The sequence below is a fragment of the Daucus carota genome, chromosome 2 (assembly GCF_001625215.2).
Source record: "Daucus carota subsp. sativus chromosome 2, DH1 v3.0, whole genome shotgun sequence".
In the NCBI taxonomy this organism is placed as follows: domain Eukaryota; kingdom Viridiplantae; phylum Streptophyta; class Magnoliopsida; order Apiales; family Apiaceae; genus Daucus; species Daucus carota.
Genome location: NC_030382.2, coordinates 48,660,535 through 48,676,728, shown reverse-complemented (window position 1 = coordinate 48,676,728; position 16,194 = coordinate 48,660,535). Strand labels below are relative to the sequence as shown.

Sequence of the window (16,194 nt, the reverse complement as noted above, 5' to 3'; positions counted from 1 at the left end):
TGCCAACTAAGAAATAATTAGTTTGACTAACTAAATTATGCCAAGGCTAAAGAATGAAGTGGCTTGCTGCTCTATTTTCCCCCCTCCAGAAGATTCAAATAAAATCAAAGATGATATTTAATCTTAGCTTTCCGATATAACAACTAATCTTATTAAATATTTTAGCAATAATAATAATAATAATAATTAAAAGTAACTAACACTATGTTACCTGGCACTGGAGGAACCTTTGCTGTATCCACCAGCATTATCACTAGCCAGGATTCTTCTCTCAAGTCTCAAAACATGTACAAAATGACAGAGTGGAGCTTCATTATCACTAGCCTACACACACATACAATCATCACCATCCTTTTCCTCAAAAGGAGAGATGAACAGAACAATCCACAAAATTTTGGTTACTAAAGAACAAACAAGTAACATGAAACCAAAGCATAGATGCTTGGTTTTCTTGTCAACAGTGTACAAGACAATGGAAGAGATCCCATCTCCATTTTGGAAGGTTCCGATCCATTTTGGAAGAATTCTCAACTAATATGTTGGGCTTCCGGACCTTTTCTTACATTTTACTTTGAGAATGAACTCTGCAAATTGATGACAGACATATCAAGATATTCAGTTAAAGATAGCCATGATAAATTATACCGAAACATTATTGAGTACTAATTAAACTGATCAATGGTCATAAAAATATTACCAAGTGTCTTCTGGGACATAAGAGTTCATGAAGAATGTCATACTAGAGTGCCATCAGAGAGATCCTTAACGCGTAGCTCCATGTTCCTCAAATCGCGCAGGTGTTGTAAAATTTCCTGAAGCAGGTCCATACCCTTGTCACCTTTCTTCAAAGAGCTGAGGCAATGCTTTAGGAACTCTTTATCTGTCTCAAGAGCATGCATCCTGGCATAAAGTTGATCCACTTCCTCTTCAATGGCAACCCTCCTCTCTTCTAATTCGAATCTTGTGACAACCGATTCAAATACATTTTCATCACCACTCAGTTCCCCATTTGCATTTTCTGCAGCAATTGCATCGAAAAGAGGAAGAAGTCTTTTAGCATTTGCACCCATAAATCTTCCCTCTTGATGATGTATTCCGTTTGTTGGTTTTGAACAACCATTTGCCAATCCATTCAATTCTTCACCACTGGAATCAGAATTCTCATCCAAATGATTACCACTGATGTGCACAAAATCTTTAATTGGCCTTACATCTTCGTACCGATGCTCATCTTCACTTAAGGTAAAAAGCTTATCTTCTAAAACCTTTAGTTGCTCCAAAATCAACATCCTCTCTTCCTCAAATTCACCAAAGGAATCCCCCAAATGTTGAACTGCATCAATAGGTGTATTGTGATTTTCGCTGACTTGATGACTATAAAATCCATCTTCTTCCTTGACTTCATGATTCAAATCCATAGATATACCATCACTATCCTCCCCATTGCTAAAAGAAGTGGAGGAAAATCCACTTCTTGCACTGCCATCCTTACTTCTTTTCAACATTCTCATCTTCTCTTTGGCCTCATAATCCATTACCTTCTTCTGGTACAGATCCAACTCTCTTTCTAGTTGTTGTTTTTCTCTTTCCCTCTTTAACATAAGCTCATTCAAGAGTTGCAGTGCTTCTTGATCATACTCTGATTGCTCTTCCATCATTCTTTGATATTGTAAGGCCTCCATTTGCATAGCTGCCTTCTCCTCTTGAAGTCTGTTTATCATTGCCATTGTCTGGTTTGCAGCTACTGCAGAAGCACTTCTCTCCTCTTCCAGTTCTGCATATACCACATGTAAAGCCTTCTTTTCAGCCCTTAGTGCTGAAGTTAAACACTCGACAGTCATTACACCATCACCACTTTCAAAATCAGTGGCACTTCCATCTAATGATTCTTCAGTTCCGGATTCCTTTCCATCATGTAGTAGCAACTTCTTGTGTAAATGATGAAAACTGTCCAATGAAGTTGGTGTATCACAAATTTTCTCTTCATCTGTCCCATTGCTCTCTGTGCTTACAGAGAGTTGATTAGCTGTCATGTTTTCACTTATTTCGATAGCTAGATTCCCCAATCTAAGTGTTTCTTCCTGTTGCAGTTTGATCTCCATGCCTAGAACGATTAAGATGATGGGTTAAAACAAAATCTAATCAACCATGACAGTTCTAGACCAAAAAAAAAAGAGGATAAGCTTACCATGTTCATGTTCAGTTCCATGAAAATTAGCAGACCTTTTAGAAGGTTCTTCAGTAAAACATATGGTATCTTGAGCTTGAGTCTCATCTGCTGACTCCAGATCTGGAATCTCTGTCCCTATGGAGACTTCTACTTCAGTCTCATTGACTATAATATGAGATTCTTCTTCGGTAACTGTTTATTTGCATCATTTACATATAAATTAAAATAACACCTTACCCTATGTAATTTCACTCAACAAAATGTACATGATATTTGCACATTAGAAGTTGACAGTCTAATTACCTGTTTGAACATATGACACTATGTCTTCAGCATCTGGGGCTGAAATTTCTGCCCCAACAAAATTATCGAGCTCACTTTCTTTGCTCTGCACATGAGACCCTTTCTCGCAATCTACATAGCATAGAACAATGTATATCCATTTGATAAGCTCAGCAGAGAAACAAATGAAATATTAAACAAACACCAAACAATAAAGTTACCTGTGGGAGTATAACTGGACTCCAAATCTAGCCCCTCAATTGTTAAAATGCCTTGAAGATTAATGATATCCTGAAATGAGTTTCGGGTTGCTAGAGTAATATTATCATCTGAATAACTTTTTTCAGCATGAAACACCAGAGAATTCCCGGTCTCTTCAAAGTCCATGAATCTATCATCACTTCCGTATTTTGGAGAAGTTAATTTAGCATGAAAAAGCATTGAATTTCCAGTCTCTTCCATCACAGCTGATCTATCAACATTTTGATTTTCTGAATAGTTTTCTTTTGCATAAAAAACCAGAGAATTCTCAGTCTCTTTCATTTCCATGGATTCAAACACGGCAAACTTGGTTTCCTCTGCCACTGATGCTTCAACTCGTGCCACAACTTCACATTTAGAACCATCTTCTTCATGAAACTCACTATATTTCTGATTTTCCACGGCCTTAATTAATTCATTTTCCTCGGTGTTCAAATCTATTAATTCAACCGGAACCAACTCATGACCGCTGAAGTCTATAAAAAACTCCAGATGCTCAGGGTGAATTTTCATAGACACATTTTCTTTGCGACAAGCTTGGCTCATAATCTCATCAGAAATTAGATCTTCCATTACCTTACTTAAATCTTGCTCCTCAAAAAAATCACTTTCTTCTTGCAAAAGCATTTCAACTTCATCATCATCCCCTCCTTTCAGTTCCTCTAATCCAAATTTGGACACAGACACAGAGGAATCCGAGTCATCGTCTTTTCCTTCAATCAAACTGTAACCTCCATCAAAAGCAAATATCATATGCTCCTCATTCTTGCCTTTAACCCCTTGATCATCTTCAAAATGATCAACCAAGATATCCGATCCACTCCCATCCGAAAAATCATCTCTTTTGGTAACACTATCATTTCCTTCTTCATCAGGCATCAAATTCTCTTTTTTAGTACACTCCAAATCCAAAATATGAGGAGAATTAAGCTGCTTTTCCAAACTCACATCACAGCAAGAGCACTTGAAACTCAAAACCCCATCATCAAACACCTTTTCTGCATCATCATGAATCATCTCAATCTCTTCAACCCAAGAAAACACATTTAAATTCTTGGAAACCCCATGAAAAACTGGCCTTGAAGATGAGCAATCCTCACACATATTCTGACAGGCCACCAACTTTTGATGATTTCTACAGTAACCCAATACAGAAACCTCATTAGCATGAGCTTCACACAAAAGATCTCTGTTAAAGTTGTTACCTTTTTCAGGTTGAAGAAAATGATCAAATCTTGAGCACCAAAAACAAGGTGGTTTTAGACCAAAATAAATAGCAAATTTGACAATGAGATAAGAAAGGAGAGAATTGAGAAGGAGGAGAGCTATTAAAGTCCATTCAAGAAGTGCATAGACAAGAATAAGTGTGAATTTGTTTGTGTTTCTATTCAACATGCTTGCAAATGTGTTGGTGCCCATCTTTGATGCTCTGCTTTCTCTAGTGTATATGTACAAACAGAGAGGAGAGATAAAGAAAGAGATATGTTATGGTGATCAGAAATTGTGTCGTGGGAGAAATAAAAAGAAGCAAATATGGTATGCGTTTTATATGAGGAAGAAGATGGTCTGGGCTAGTTATATGATTATATCCAGGTGTTTAATGCCGTTAAATGTGTTAATAACTTAATATATGATAATAATGTATTTTTTAAAAAAAAATAATAATTTTAGTTGTGTTTATTTAATTTGATGAGAGACCAAAATTATAATTACATACGGGAAAAGCATTTGTATTTAAGTTGGATGTTATGTTTTTTTGTTTAATTTAAAGTTTAGAAAACCATAATTAAGAAATGAATTGGCTATAAAATGCTTAAAGAATTTCTCAACGGATGTGACAGGAGGTCTCCGGCGGAAGTTTAGTAAAGGGTTGTTATTAAAGATAAATCTTTGGATCCGAAAACACGCTTTTTTATTTTTCTGAATTTTTTTTTGCATAAACGCTCTTCCCACTCTCTTTTTCTTCTCATTAATCAAACGGTGGGTCCTGCGTACCAAAATTATGAGTTTGCGGGCCACACTACAAAGTAAGGTGTGGGGACCTGTAAAGGATGCAAGATGCTGGACTTCATCATTTATGTCTCTTTTATTATTTCATTTAATTATTATTTATTTCACTTTCTTGGACTACATTTTTAGGTTCTATTTTTGGTGGATGTTTACATTTGCGTTATAAATTCAGACTTATATACTTCGGTTTATAATTATGGATTTTTATATCAATCATAAAAAATTGTTAAAATTATTAAAAGTATAAATGCCAAGTTCATCTCAAGAATGTGTATCACAAGGACGGACTGTGAAGCCATGTGAAAACAGGAACATAAGCATAGGCCCCTCCCAGATTAGGAAGAATCTGATGTGTCGCATATTTTCAACACTTTCGTAGCTGTAAAATAATACAAATCTATCAGGCAAACAATAAATATTTATTACAGACGGCTCTCCTCTCCCGTAGAATCAACCACAAGTACAGAACAAACTTCTTATTCACAAATCTGCAACGTTCAAAGTTCGATAAACATTGATCAAAGAGGAACTGATTACAGAAACCTAGCACAAAGCTTCATATGATTCATAACGTAACCTATAAACATTAGCATCCTTATCATGTCAGTAACTTTTACAAGTTAACAAAAATGGCTCCAAGCACAAGAGATGCACAAATTATCACTACCATTCATGTACATCAAAATTAACCAAACCAGAGTAATTCCATGGCTTCATGTATCTGCTTTTTATATCTAGACAACATCATAGCAGGCCTGTGCTTCCAAAAGGATTACTTGCCTGCGGGTGTGCACCATTGTTGACTGGAAATGATCCAAAACCTGTATCACCAAACGGATTTTGTGGGGCCATCATTAAATTTGGTTGGTGTTGGGGTTGCGCATAAAAAGGTTGCTGATAAGGACCGAATGGATTGTCTTGATATTGAGCCACTGATCCCATTTGAACAGAAGGCGGAGGAGCTATGTTGTTTGAATAAGCAAACGGATCAGGCCCTTCGAACGGGTTGGGGGCTGGTGCTCCATATACTGGCTGCTGAGAAGCTCTATACGCCCCTTCATCATACAAGCTGCTCAGCGTGAGAGTGTCCAAACCACCAGCCTGGGGTTACGTAAAATACACAGATGCAATATTAACATATGATGCTCACCATTTGTAAGCCCTATGTTAATGTAAAATTAACACAAAATAGAGAAACTGATTTCCAAAGAGAACTAAACTAGTGTATAATACACAGATGCAATATTAACAAGTGATGCTCGCCATTTACTATTCAACTGAAAGTAATTATTTGAAATTAATCTGAAAGAATACTGATACATATATTGCCTACCAGTTGCCTATCCTGAACCGAAGATATGTTGCTTCCAGGAGTGTTGACCAACGCAAGTTCCCATCCTGTTGGATCCAGATCTTTAGCTTGCAGAGGTGAAGGATCAGATGATGAGGCACCTGCACCTATCAAATATGTACACCTATCAAATATGTATACTCCTACCATGACTTGGCAAATCATATCATGAAGCTGATAGTGGTCAAAAAGTAGCTAAAGATAACAAAGGTATAAATATTATTTGACAAATATATACCAGATGGGATTATCGCCAAAGCCAAAGCATTATTTTCCTCTATTGCTGACGCAATAGGCGTAGGAGAATTTAAACCCTAAACCACGACGGACAAAAGTTAAATTACAAGAAGATAATATGTGTGAAATTGAATGATACTCAAAATTGGGATGAAATTTAAAAACAAAGGAAAAAGTAGGATGTTCACCAAAAGATCATCAGAAACAAAATTAGCTGGAGGAGCGGGGGGATTAACAGGATCTTCAACATTTGAGACAGGTACTATATCCAAACTTATAGGTGTAGGCACGTCAGTTGATATGTTTTTCTCTTCTGAGGGCGAAGCATCTCCTTCAGGTTTATATGTCAACTGAAGCCTCTCAGGAAATTCCTAATGAACAAATGACACTTGCTTAGGTAGAATCGAGATCAAGTAACGTTTAAATGTGACGAATTAGAGATTATGGAAAGTAGCAAAGCATGCGTTCATAGTATTGCTGGGACCATAAATTGACTCACCAATGTCTCTCTAGGAGCACTGACCATCCTTGGTGCTTCTCTAATATACTCCTCCATAGTTAAAAGAAAAGATTGTGGAGGCTTCAAAGAAAGCAAGCAAATATTTAGCAAACTTCATTAGAAAATAAGACTATAATAGCTACAGCGCACATATCACTTGCAGTGTCATACCTCTCTCAACACTGGAAACTGGAAATTTCTGGCAAGTTCCAATCCTTTGCAAACATCATAAAACTCAGAGAGAGTGGAAGCCTGCAGTTGAATGGCTTATTATACACAAGCCTAAAGCTTTTAGGATATAATCACACATTAATTAAAATATATATAAAAAGACCACAATTTTCAAATTTAAAAATTTACTAAATAGCAAAGACGTTTGAAAAGTTCTCTAATGTATATATGACCTGCTGACCAGCCCTCTTATAAATATCCATAGCTTTCATGGCTTCATGTCTTGGCATCTCAAAAAACTGAATTCAAGGAGAAAGTTGCACTATGTTAAAGCAATAACTGCATCAAAATACATATTAATGAATCTCACATATAGCCAAATCAGTTCACCTTATCGATAAGATTTATTATTCCATCATTTATTGAGCAGTATAATTTGAAGCTCTCTTTAAGTACCTGAAAAACGACCATATATACTCAAATGTTTGATTTCAAGATATAAATACACAATGTCAAGACTAATTAGTTACAGACATTGACTTAATATTTTCATATTACAAATACCCATTGTTTTCATTAAAATATATAGTCTTACATATTTATACTACTATATAGACGGCTACCAAATTACAAATAAGCTGGCTATGTAGTCTTATTTCTAAAATTAAAACATATAGATGATTATCAAGGGTCATCTCCTACTTGAAAAACTACATTTTAGTTCATCCATGTTGCTTTACATACCAAAGCCAGTGCATACTGTATTACATAATTGCTTCCAGCTGCTCCTTCTGGCTGCAAAATAAAAGAGATAATATTTGGTTCTCAGAAACTTGCCCATACCCAAACAGCCTCCATAGATTAAAAGGAAAACAGGTTATGCGTGAAGCGATTAAAGAATATAAAAGGCAACAACTTCTAACAAAAAAATACCCGGCATCCAACAAGACGATACAGAAGCTGCTGTAAAGCAGGCAACTGCTCCATCAATTGTTCGCCGTCCAAGTCCCTAGTTCTACTGCTGTAAACCTGCAAGAAGATATGATAGCGACTGAGGGATGTAGGGAACTAGATAATAATTTCTTGGAATGCTATTAAAATGGTAAGTTTTCTATCAATATACATCTACTTCTGCAGCAGGATAATATTTTGTTATACATTTTCATTTCTAACAAAGGAGGTAAATGTATATCCAATTGAAAATCTGATTGCAAAACTACTACAGAGGCGAAAGGCCAATGTCAGCATGTTCTTAGGTTCCTTGTGCAAAAAGAAAAGTTTGAATTATAAGTTGATCATCGGGGAGGAGAGATGCCCTGTGTGTGTGTGTGTGTGGGGGGGGGGGGGGGGGGGGGGGGTCACTTGCCCCTCCAACATGAATAGCATATTTAAGTAATACAGATCTTGCCCCCATAAACTAATAGAGATACTAGAACCTATGTAATTCATACCGTGTTGACACAGTTTAGATCTCCTGGCATGCCATTTGCCTTGCTCCTCTATTATGTTTTACAATATATAACATTCATTTACTAGCCAGAAAGAAATCCTTATGGCATGTGAGTTGAAAAACTACCTTGTCTTTTTCCATTGCTGCTGTGCATTCTTTATTTAGGTCCCACTAGGTTAAGTTTAACCTTATATATCGTCAAAAGACCAACTGTGACATAACAGATAACAAGTAGGCATTTGACCATGACCTTCGGTCTGCATCATAGGTACACTCTATACGTTTAAGGTTTTTTCCTCTTTATATATTAGATGTGTGGTTGGGTTAACCACTCATTGGACTATATATTTGACCATATAAAACAGAAATTCTCCATTTTCATTATACTAGACAGTAATTATATTCATGCCCATTCATTCTGTAATTACCTTCTCTTCCCCTTGTACAGGTTTAGGAAGATTCTCTGCTTCAATATCATACTTCAGAACTCGAAAGCATTCAAGCCGTTCCTCTAAAAACAAACCATACGAACGTACCCAGGCAGAGCAATCCCAAGCTAAATTAAGACAAATATATAATCAACAATTTTTTCACTAAAAGTGATACTGTTCCAATTTAAGCAAGAATAAAACACTATGGAGGATGTGTGTGTGTGTGTGTGTGTGTGTGTGTGTGTGTGTGTGACTGCTGCATTAGTCTTAACCTATCGGGCTCGAATCATCCTTAAAATTCGAAAGTTGCAAAATATGTCCACGTTGATGGAAATTTAGTAGTTCTTCCCTAAAAGTGGGATCTCCGTCTCTCAGTGCCCTGTGTATGACTATAAGTGTTTTCAAAGCCACCTGTTAAGCACAAGTCCAGTAAAATTCAGGATTATATTTCAAACATCAGGAAAACTCACATCCACATGACATAGCCAGCAAAGATTATATTAAAATCGCATTTTTTATCTCATTTAATATGTGCATCTGCTTCATATTGCATAGTATTGTTTATACTTTTAACTGGACCAATATTATCAACATATCTGTCCAATGTATTTACATCACATGATCCAACATGTAACTTGAGTCATTTATCATTAATTCATCATAGAAAAACATGAAGTTATGCAAACATATACTATCACCAAGTTAAGCCTCGACTTGTAGTGACAAAAGCCGTGATAATCAAACTATCAAGTACAAACACATTATATCCCTCCAACATAATTATTAAGGAACTTAGGGCTTTAATCTCTTCAACATCCACTGTACAGGAACATATAATTATGATTTGGGAAGACATTACTATTTACCAGAAAGCTTATATATATCGTCCAACAAAGGGGCAGATCAGTATAGTGAGATACTCGAACATAGAATGAATATCCATAAACATAAACCTCTGCCAAAAAAATTCTTAATTTCTCAGTCCTAGCATTACATTTCCCTTATAACCGAACATACAGCAATACCAAATTAATTTCATATCCAAGAAATCGGTAACCTTATTCCGCCCTAGGATCATGTATATTCTATTTAACTCGTAATTTAAAAAGACCTAATATCTGTGACCATCAAAATGCAGTATTCTATAAAGTATTCCGATTGCTCCCAAACCTAGCACATTGCACACTGCGATAAATTCTAAAACCTGGATTCACACAAACCCAAAGACAAAAAACCCTAAAGTCATACCGTCCAGTTATGGGTCTTGGCTAATCTCCTAGCAAGAGCATGTAAGCAGTAAGCAACATCAGCCCGAGGCCGAAGCACCGATGTAGAAAGTAAAATCTCTGCACAAAAACCCACACCCACATCAAAAAAAACCCTAACATAGCAACCCAAAAATCCCAATACCCAAAAATCCCAATTAGATCTGTAAAACACAAAATCAACAGCACATATACGAAAAAGTAAAAAGCCACAAACTTCTGAGGTGTCGTTCTTTGGGAGGGCATTCCACATGATTCGTGGCTTTAACAATCGCAACATCCACTTCCTAATCATACACAAACACAAATTCAGACAACAAGTACGGATCAACAAATTACAAGTAAAATTACAGTGAACAACCTTAAAATCGCTGTTAACGTGGGCAAGGCCGACTTTAGTTTGGTCTTTAAGAGCGCCGTAGGCTTTTCGCCAGGACTGGAGAGTGGCCATGGATAATCTGCGTGTATATACTCGAGTAGTGTTTCCTTGTTTTTCTTGTTTTTAGAATTGAAGGATGAAAAAAGGGGAATACAAAAGAAACAAATGGGGTTGTTACTATTCGTTTCTTGCTTGGCTGGCTTTTGGCGGTCCCCCTCTTTTTAGTCTCGTCATGATATTATTCTTGTTTTTGCAGTTTTGTGATATAAACCGTCTCTATTTCTTGTTTATTTTATGTTGTGGTCAAGCTTTTAAACAAGGTGGTCTGCTCGCTGCTGGTTGGCTGGCTTGAACTAAAAATGTTTTATTTTTTATAGGGTCAATGTTGCAAACATTTTCTAGAAGACAAGTTTTGAGCAGGATGGCCATTTATGCATTTGACAAAGTAATAAACGGAGCATAAAAGTTGAATTGGTAGGTTTCTCTCAACTAGAGCATTGAATCGCTTTTGACAATTCAAGAAATCACATGCATTCTTTGGGGTCGTTTCGGTAAGCTTAAAATAAGTGGCTTCTTGCTTAAACTAGAAAAATGAGTAAGTGAGAAGTAAATAAATTAATATACTGTTTGGAAAAAAAGCAGAAGTTGTGAGAGAAGTTAGCATTCTCAGCTTTTTAAAAGTGCTTCAACTTTTTTACACAAACGGGTCAAGAGAAGCAGAAGCCAGAAGCAGAAGCTGCTTCTGTTAAACAAACAGACCCTTTATTTCTTTGCCCCTCCCTCTCTTCACTGTTCAGAGTCTCCAAGCAAAGAGGAGGGTCTTCAGTTTTCACCCGCAAAGTGATCCTAGCACAGCAGGCGCATTATACACAAGCATTACATTTACATACTGGTCCTATTCAATTTTGGACAAAGAAATTAAAAACATATATATATATATATATATATATATATAATAATATGAAATAGTAAGGAAAATAGATAAAATGACGAGACTTATTAATATTCAATAAATAATTTGGAAAAAGTGGATGATAATAGTTACCTTAGTTTTTATATTATAAAAATCCACAATTTAAAAAAAATGAAATGTAAATAATTGAGGGACAAGAATAATACAGAATGGGATGTATCAGAAGAAATACTTGTTTTCATTTGCTATTCATCACAGCAGAAGGGAAAAACTCAGCCATTGAAAGTGGGTTAATCATGTGCTCCAATTACTTAAACCAAGCAAAGGCAAAAACGATATGCAACTAAGTAATGAACATGTATTCAACCCTTAATGTAAAGCATGACAACTGAAAAACCAGGTAATATGTCTAATGTGTTGTAATTACTATAAATGTAAGAAAACCACAAGCCCACAAACATTGTATAACACATCTGCATCCACCTCAGTACTAACTTAAAAAATGCATCAAAGATGTAAAGATTATAAATTTGCCTAAAACCAACAGTTCTAACTATCTTGCATCCAATTTCACAAACGCCTCCACTTGCTCACAAAGTACTGCATTCTGCCACTAATTTATTAAGGTAAAGTTTAATTTTTTTTAGCCTGTGTTGTTGATATCCTCGAAAAATGATGTTTTTGGTCTACGTCATTTAGCCTGCATGCATGCCTCTTTAGCTCATCCTTTTAAATGGATTGGTGATTGAAGACTGCGGTAAGCTCCTTCCAATCAACCGAATCCAAGCTTGGGGAAAAGAAAACAGCACCGACACCAAGAGCAATCGCAATAAACGCAAGACCTTTCAAGCACCCATGCTCGCGTGAGACCCTTCCAAGCAGCCACTTGCAATATTTGTCTGCGGTCTTGACAAGTGATTGCCTAGAATCTTCTACTCCATCCGTTTGTGCTTTCTCATTCTACCAAGAAAATAAAATACATGGTTATTTCTTACAGGACACTGTTGTGCTATTTGAACAAACAGTATGCAATATTTGACTAATGGCTATTAAATTATTGATATGTACAACTGACACAAAAGAAAAAAGACAATACCTTATGCCTAAAGCTCTTGAGCATTTCCCGCAGACCCTCTACAGAAGATTGCTTTCCAGATAGCTGCTTCCACTCCTCCGTAAGCTTTTTCAAAACCGCAACACTCACCTCTAGATTATCCATATAGATGTTATCCTGGTAAATCAAAATTATGTAAATAGATGTACAAGATTAAGGATATTTAGATGCACGAGTTACTCAAAAAAACTGCAGATAAACATAACTCACCCATTGCTTGTAACAATCAGGGTGTTGAGTCAAACACCAAACAAAAATATCAGTTGCTTCTCTGGATAGTTCTGGAGTGCCTGCACAAAGTGAAAGAACACTCTATGTTACTTTATTGAACTTAAAAATATCAAGGAATTTCATTGAGATATAATGCACTTTGTTCTCTACCTTCCTCTGCTGCTTTTGCACAAATTGTGAGAATTTGCTGAGAAACAAGTTTCATTCCCTTGCTTCCAGGTACTCCAGCAAGAGCTACCTCTTTAAGGATGGGGTATATGGCCTCAAACCTCTCAGTTGCCTGTGTAATAGAAAACAGGTTAAAACAGTAATGATGCAACAACAGAAAAATATGCATCCAATGCATTTTTTTCAATCTTGTATGATTAAGAGTTCCACACACCTTGACCCTAGCTGATGATGTTGGAAAGTTTACACGCAACAGCAAATCAAGTGCTGAAGGTGGCATCAAGCGCTCCCCTTTTCTTACAGCCCCATTTACTAAAATAGTACGAGCTTTAGGAGCAGCCAAAATTCTGAAATATTTGAAAGTAGGAATATATTATGCCATAGAACATGAGTTACAGACTTGCATTTGAACAAGAAAGTATCACAATATATACATACCTTTCCACCAACTGTAAAACCAAGTCCCTCGTCTGAGGATTTGAGCCTTGTTTCCCACCAACTATAGGCAAGACAATACGCGACCATAAGTACAACCCTATAGCAAGATCTCCTTGACAAGCCTGGATAAGATACAAAATTATGTTTAGCATGTATACAGAACATAAAGCGTCATCTGCTCCCTCCAAGAAACCCAATGGTTTCACAAAATATATTTACTATTACCAGCTCACCTGAACTACCATCCACACTATTACAGGAAGCTTATCTTGTCCTTTGTACTTTGTGTTCTCGTTCAAAACCGGCAATATACTAATGAAGGCATCAGGTTTTCTTCTCAATACCATTGCTAGCACTAAGAAAATTGCAACCTGCCCATGCACATTACTTCATATATTAGGACATCACATTCTTCACATTAACAGAAAAACAACTATGCAACCAAATGAATTGTCTTAGAAGTAAGTATATGAATTTCATTGTATAAACGCTTTCGAGAAGGGCACTTCATTGAGCTGATGTGCAATAGAAAAGGGTGGTGGATAAATCCCTTAATCATTAAAGAAACAGAAAACAATCCATTTAAGGACACCAGAGGCCACCTTGTCTACTTTTGGTGTAGCATAAGGAACTAAGTAATATATGTCTAGTATTTAAGTACTACAACAGCTTTCTTCTTCTTCTCTTTTTCCTACTTCCACTTTTTAAAACAAAATACATAAAGCTTACCTGAGATTTAGAAGTTGTTTGTTGCACGGCTTTCTTTGCACCCTTACCACTAGGTTGTTGGCTGGCTAAGTCTCCAAATATGCTATCTAGAGACCACAATACAAAGGAACCTAGAGCCTCAGTGGATCTCTGATTGATCCAATCAACTGATGTCTTGTAAACAGTTTCTGATAGGTTGGAGACTGGAATCTGTAAAATAATATCATAAAATTATGCTCCTATCTAGCAAAGAAAACTAAATGGAGTACAAGTAAGATCCTAATCTAAAACACACAAATTATATAGTCCGCAGAGTGTAATCTAAGTACAGATAATACCACACATGAAACAAAAACAAGAGAATGAAACAAAAATCCTTTATACTTGTATCTATTTTCAAACTTTTTACTATATCATATATTCTGCGTAGACAAGTGTTTGTACTTGTATTTACAAGGGGTATCTATAATGATGCATGTAATAAGTTACTTTTAATATCAGAGATATAGTCATATACTTTTAACAACTACCAAATACATGTCGTTTATTGATAGTTCAGATAAAAAGGAATATCCGTTGTAGAATATGTAATGTATTTATGATATCCATTATAGAATATGTAATAATTACGGAACATTTTAATGTATGATTCTAACACCAATTACGATACATTTGCATTTGTATTAACAGCGTCAAAGAACGTTACCAACATAAATGCTGTGAATTTTATACATATATATCGTAAATGTATATATACACGTTCTAATACGCATCAAAAAGTGGACACTTAATGGTAGATATGATCCCAACAACCAGACAATTTTAATTCGACACATCAATAACAGGGACTAGATAAGATAAGTAAAACAAGAGTCTCAATAAAAACGAATCGCTACAGATATTCACAAATAAACATTTAGCACTAAAGTCTAAAAGAATCAACTAAATATTCTACCACCAAGGTCAAAGTTAATGAGTGCCAACATGAGTAATTAAATGAAAAGAGGAAATACGGACTGTTTAAAGATTCACAATTGAAATAAAAAAAACAACTCACGTCTGCTATTTTCCCAATAGCGGACTCCCTGAACAACTTAGTCCACGGAAACTGAGATGCAGTCACAGCCGAAAATGCCCTACCAAAATAATCCGCAAACCGCATCAGCTGAATATCCTGCTGAGATTCATAGGATGCCTGCAGTCACAAAATAACCAGCACTCAATAAAAAATCAACACCTTCAAGTGTTCATTGCATAAACACATCGAAGCTCCTATAGACATCTCTTAATTTAATTGATCAAAATACACAACACGTAGCATTCATTATACTCCAGATGTATCATTAAATCGAGACAATTAACCTATTAATTCATAGAAATAACTCACGGATATATCAGCGAGGAATGCAGCGAGATCATCAGCATCAATCTTCGCAGCAGCTTCCGCAATCGTGACTTTCGGTTTCTTCTGTTTCTTCACCTTCGGTTTCTTCTCCGCCACCGCAACTCCATTCTGCACACCTTTACCTACATCACCATCACTTTCGTCATCATCATCATCCGATCGGTGCTTGGACGATCTAACCGGCGCATCATCATAATCAATCGCCGCCTTCTGCGCCTCAATTCTCCGGCGCCGCTCCTCCGATTGCTTCTCCAGCGACGTGAACACGCTGTCGCCGCCGTGAAAGGCCGATCCGTTGGAGACGATATTTCCGGAATCCGGTTTTTTCGCCGGCTGTTTCCGCTGTTTTTTCGCGTAGGTGACCTTCTGCCAGCCGTGATTGTTGGTAGCTTCGGCTTCATCAATGTGGCTTGAATCGAATGAACTGAGCTTATCCTCCATCGTCATGTGTGTACAATTAAAGAGAGAAACGACGGTGATAAAGAGACGATGAAACAATCCGAGATCGCCGCGGAGTAATAAAAAGTGAGAGGAGGTTTGGATCGGAGAGAACGGGAATGATATACTCTAGCGCAGTTCACTCTTACATATTTGACCTTTGTCGTGCATCAATTTACGAAACTGCCACGGGACTAGAGTTTTTCTTTTTCAATACTTCTTTGGCAAATGTTAACGATAGCCTTAAGGGCTTTTGATAAAAATTTAATGTTC

General features: G+C 36.5%; 3 protein-coding genes across 4 annotated transcripts; all 3 read right to left on the bottom strand.

Annotated features, from left to right (window-relative positions):
• Nucleotides 1-137: 137 nt before the first annotated feature.
• LOC108205615 (myosin-binding protein 2) lies at nt 138-4,272 on the bottom strand. The gene is made up of 5 exons (XM_017375592.2): nt 2,674-4,272; nt 2,474-2,584; nt 2,189-2,362; nt 698-2,104; nt 138-584 (listed from the first exon to the last, which is right to left on the bottom strand). The coding sequence occupies exons 1-4, from the start codon at nt 4,130-4,132 to the stop codon at nt 735-737; spliced, it is 3,114 nt and encodes a 1,037-aa protein (XP_017231081.1). The 5' UTR covers nt 4,133-4,272; the 3' UTR covers nt 138-584; nt 698-734.
• Nucleotides 4,273-5,184: 912 nt separating this feature from the next.
• On the bottom strand, nt 5,185-10,791 carry LOC108209905 (putative clathrin assembly protein At2g01600). 2 transcript variants are annotated; one of them, XM_017381112.2, is made up of 15 exons: nt 10,489-10,791; nt 10,345-10,414; nt 10,111-10,208; nt 9,135-9,273; nt 8,860-8,987; nt 7,915-8,010; nt 7,726-7,776; nt 7,372-7,437; nt 7,215-7,280; nt 6,982-7,062; nt 6,811-6,891; nt 6,500-6,682; nt 6,313-6,388; nt 6,057-6,181; nt 5,185-5,824 (listed from the first exon to the last, which is right to left on the bottom strand). In XM_017381112.2, the coding sequence occupies exons 1-15, from the start codon at nt 10,576-10,578 to the stop codon at nt 5,468-5,470; spliced, it is 1,707 nt and encodes a 568-aa protein (XP_017236601.1). In that variant the 5' UTR covers nt 10,579-10,791; the 3' UTR covers nt 5,185-5,467. The 2 variants fall into 2 exon arrangements, with proteins under 2 accessions (XP_017236601.1, XP_017236603.1); XM_017381114.2 differs by having other exon boundaries at nt 5,254-5,824; nt 6,057-6,175; nt 10,489-10,718.
• Nucleotides 10,792-11,757: 966 nt separating this feature from the next.
• LOC108209586 (uncharacterized) lies at nt 11,758-16,142 on the bottom strand. Its single transcript, XM_017380571.2, has 10 exons — nt 15,466-16,142; nt 15,136-15,273; nt 14,100-14,288; nt 13,604-13,741; nt 13,371-13,492; nt 13,147-13,279; nt 12,915-13,044; nt 12,744-12,823; nt 12,516-12,650; nt 11,758-12,379 (listed from the first exon to the last, which is right to left on the bottom strand). The coding sequence occupies exons 1-10, from the start codon at nt 15,928-15,930 to the stop codon at nt 12,149-12,151; spliced, it is 1,761 nt and encodes a 586-aa protein (XP_017236060.1). The 5' UTR covers nt 15,931-16,142; the 3' UTR covers nt 11,758-12,148.
• Nucleotides 16,143-16,194: the final 52 nt, after the last annotated feature.

Excerpts from the sequence above, each read along its gene's own strand:
- LOC108205615 (XM_017375592.2), bottom strand. The coding sequence starts at position 4,132 with ATGGGCACCAACACATTTGCAAGCATGTTGAATAGAAACACAAACAAA. Across the intron at positions 2,585-2,673 it reads GTCCAGTTATACTCCCACAG|ATTGCGAGAAAGGGTCTCAT; the intron begins GTAACTTTATTG and ends TATGCTATGTAG. Across the intron at positions 2,105-2,188 it reads TGGAACTGAACATGAACATG|GCATGGAGATCAAACTGCAA; the intron begins GTAAGCTTATCC and ends TAATCGTTCTAG.
- LOC108209905 (XM_017381112.2), bottom strand. The coding sequence starts at position 10,578 with ATGGCCACTCTCCAGTCCTGGCGAAAAGCCTACGGCGCTCTTAAAGAC. Across the intron at positions 10,209-10,344 it reads CAAAGAACGACACCTCAGAA|AGATTTTACTTTCTACATCG; the intron begins GTTTGTGGCTTT and ends GTTTTTGTGCAG. Across the intron at positions 7,438-7,725 it reads TACAGTATGCACTGGCTTTG|GTACTTAAAGAGAGCTTCAA; the intron begins GTATGTAAAGCA and ends GTCGTTTTTCAG.
- LOC108209586 (XM_017380571.2), bottom strand. The coding sequence starts at position 15,930 with ATGACGATGGAGGATAAGCTCAGTTCATTCGATTCAAGCCACATTGAT. Across the intron at positions 13,742-14,099 it reads AAACAACTTCTAAATCTCAG|GTTGCAATTTTCTTAGTGCT; the intron begins GTAAGCTTTATG and ends GTGCATGGGCAG. Across the intron at positions 13,493-13,603 it reads TAGTGTGGATGGTAGTTCAG|GCTTGTCAAGGAGATCTTGC; the intron begins GTGAGCTGGTAA and ends TATCTTATCCAG.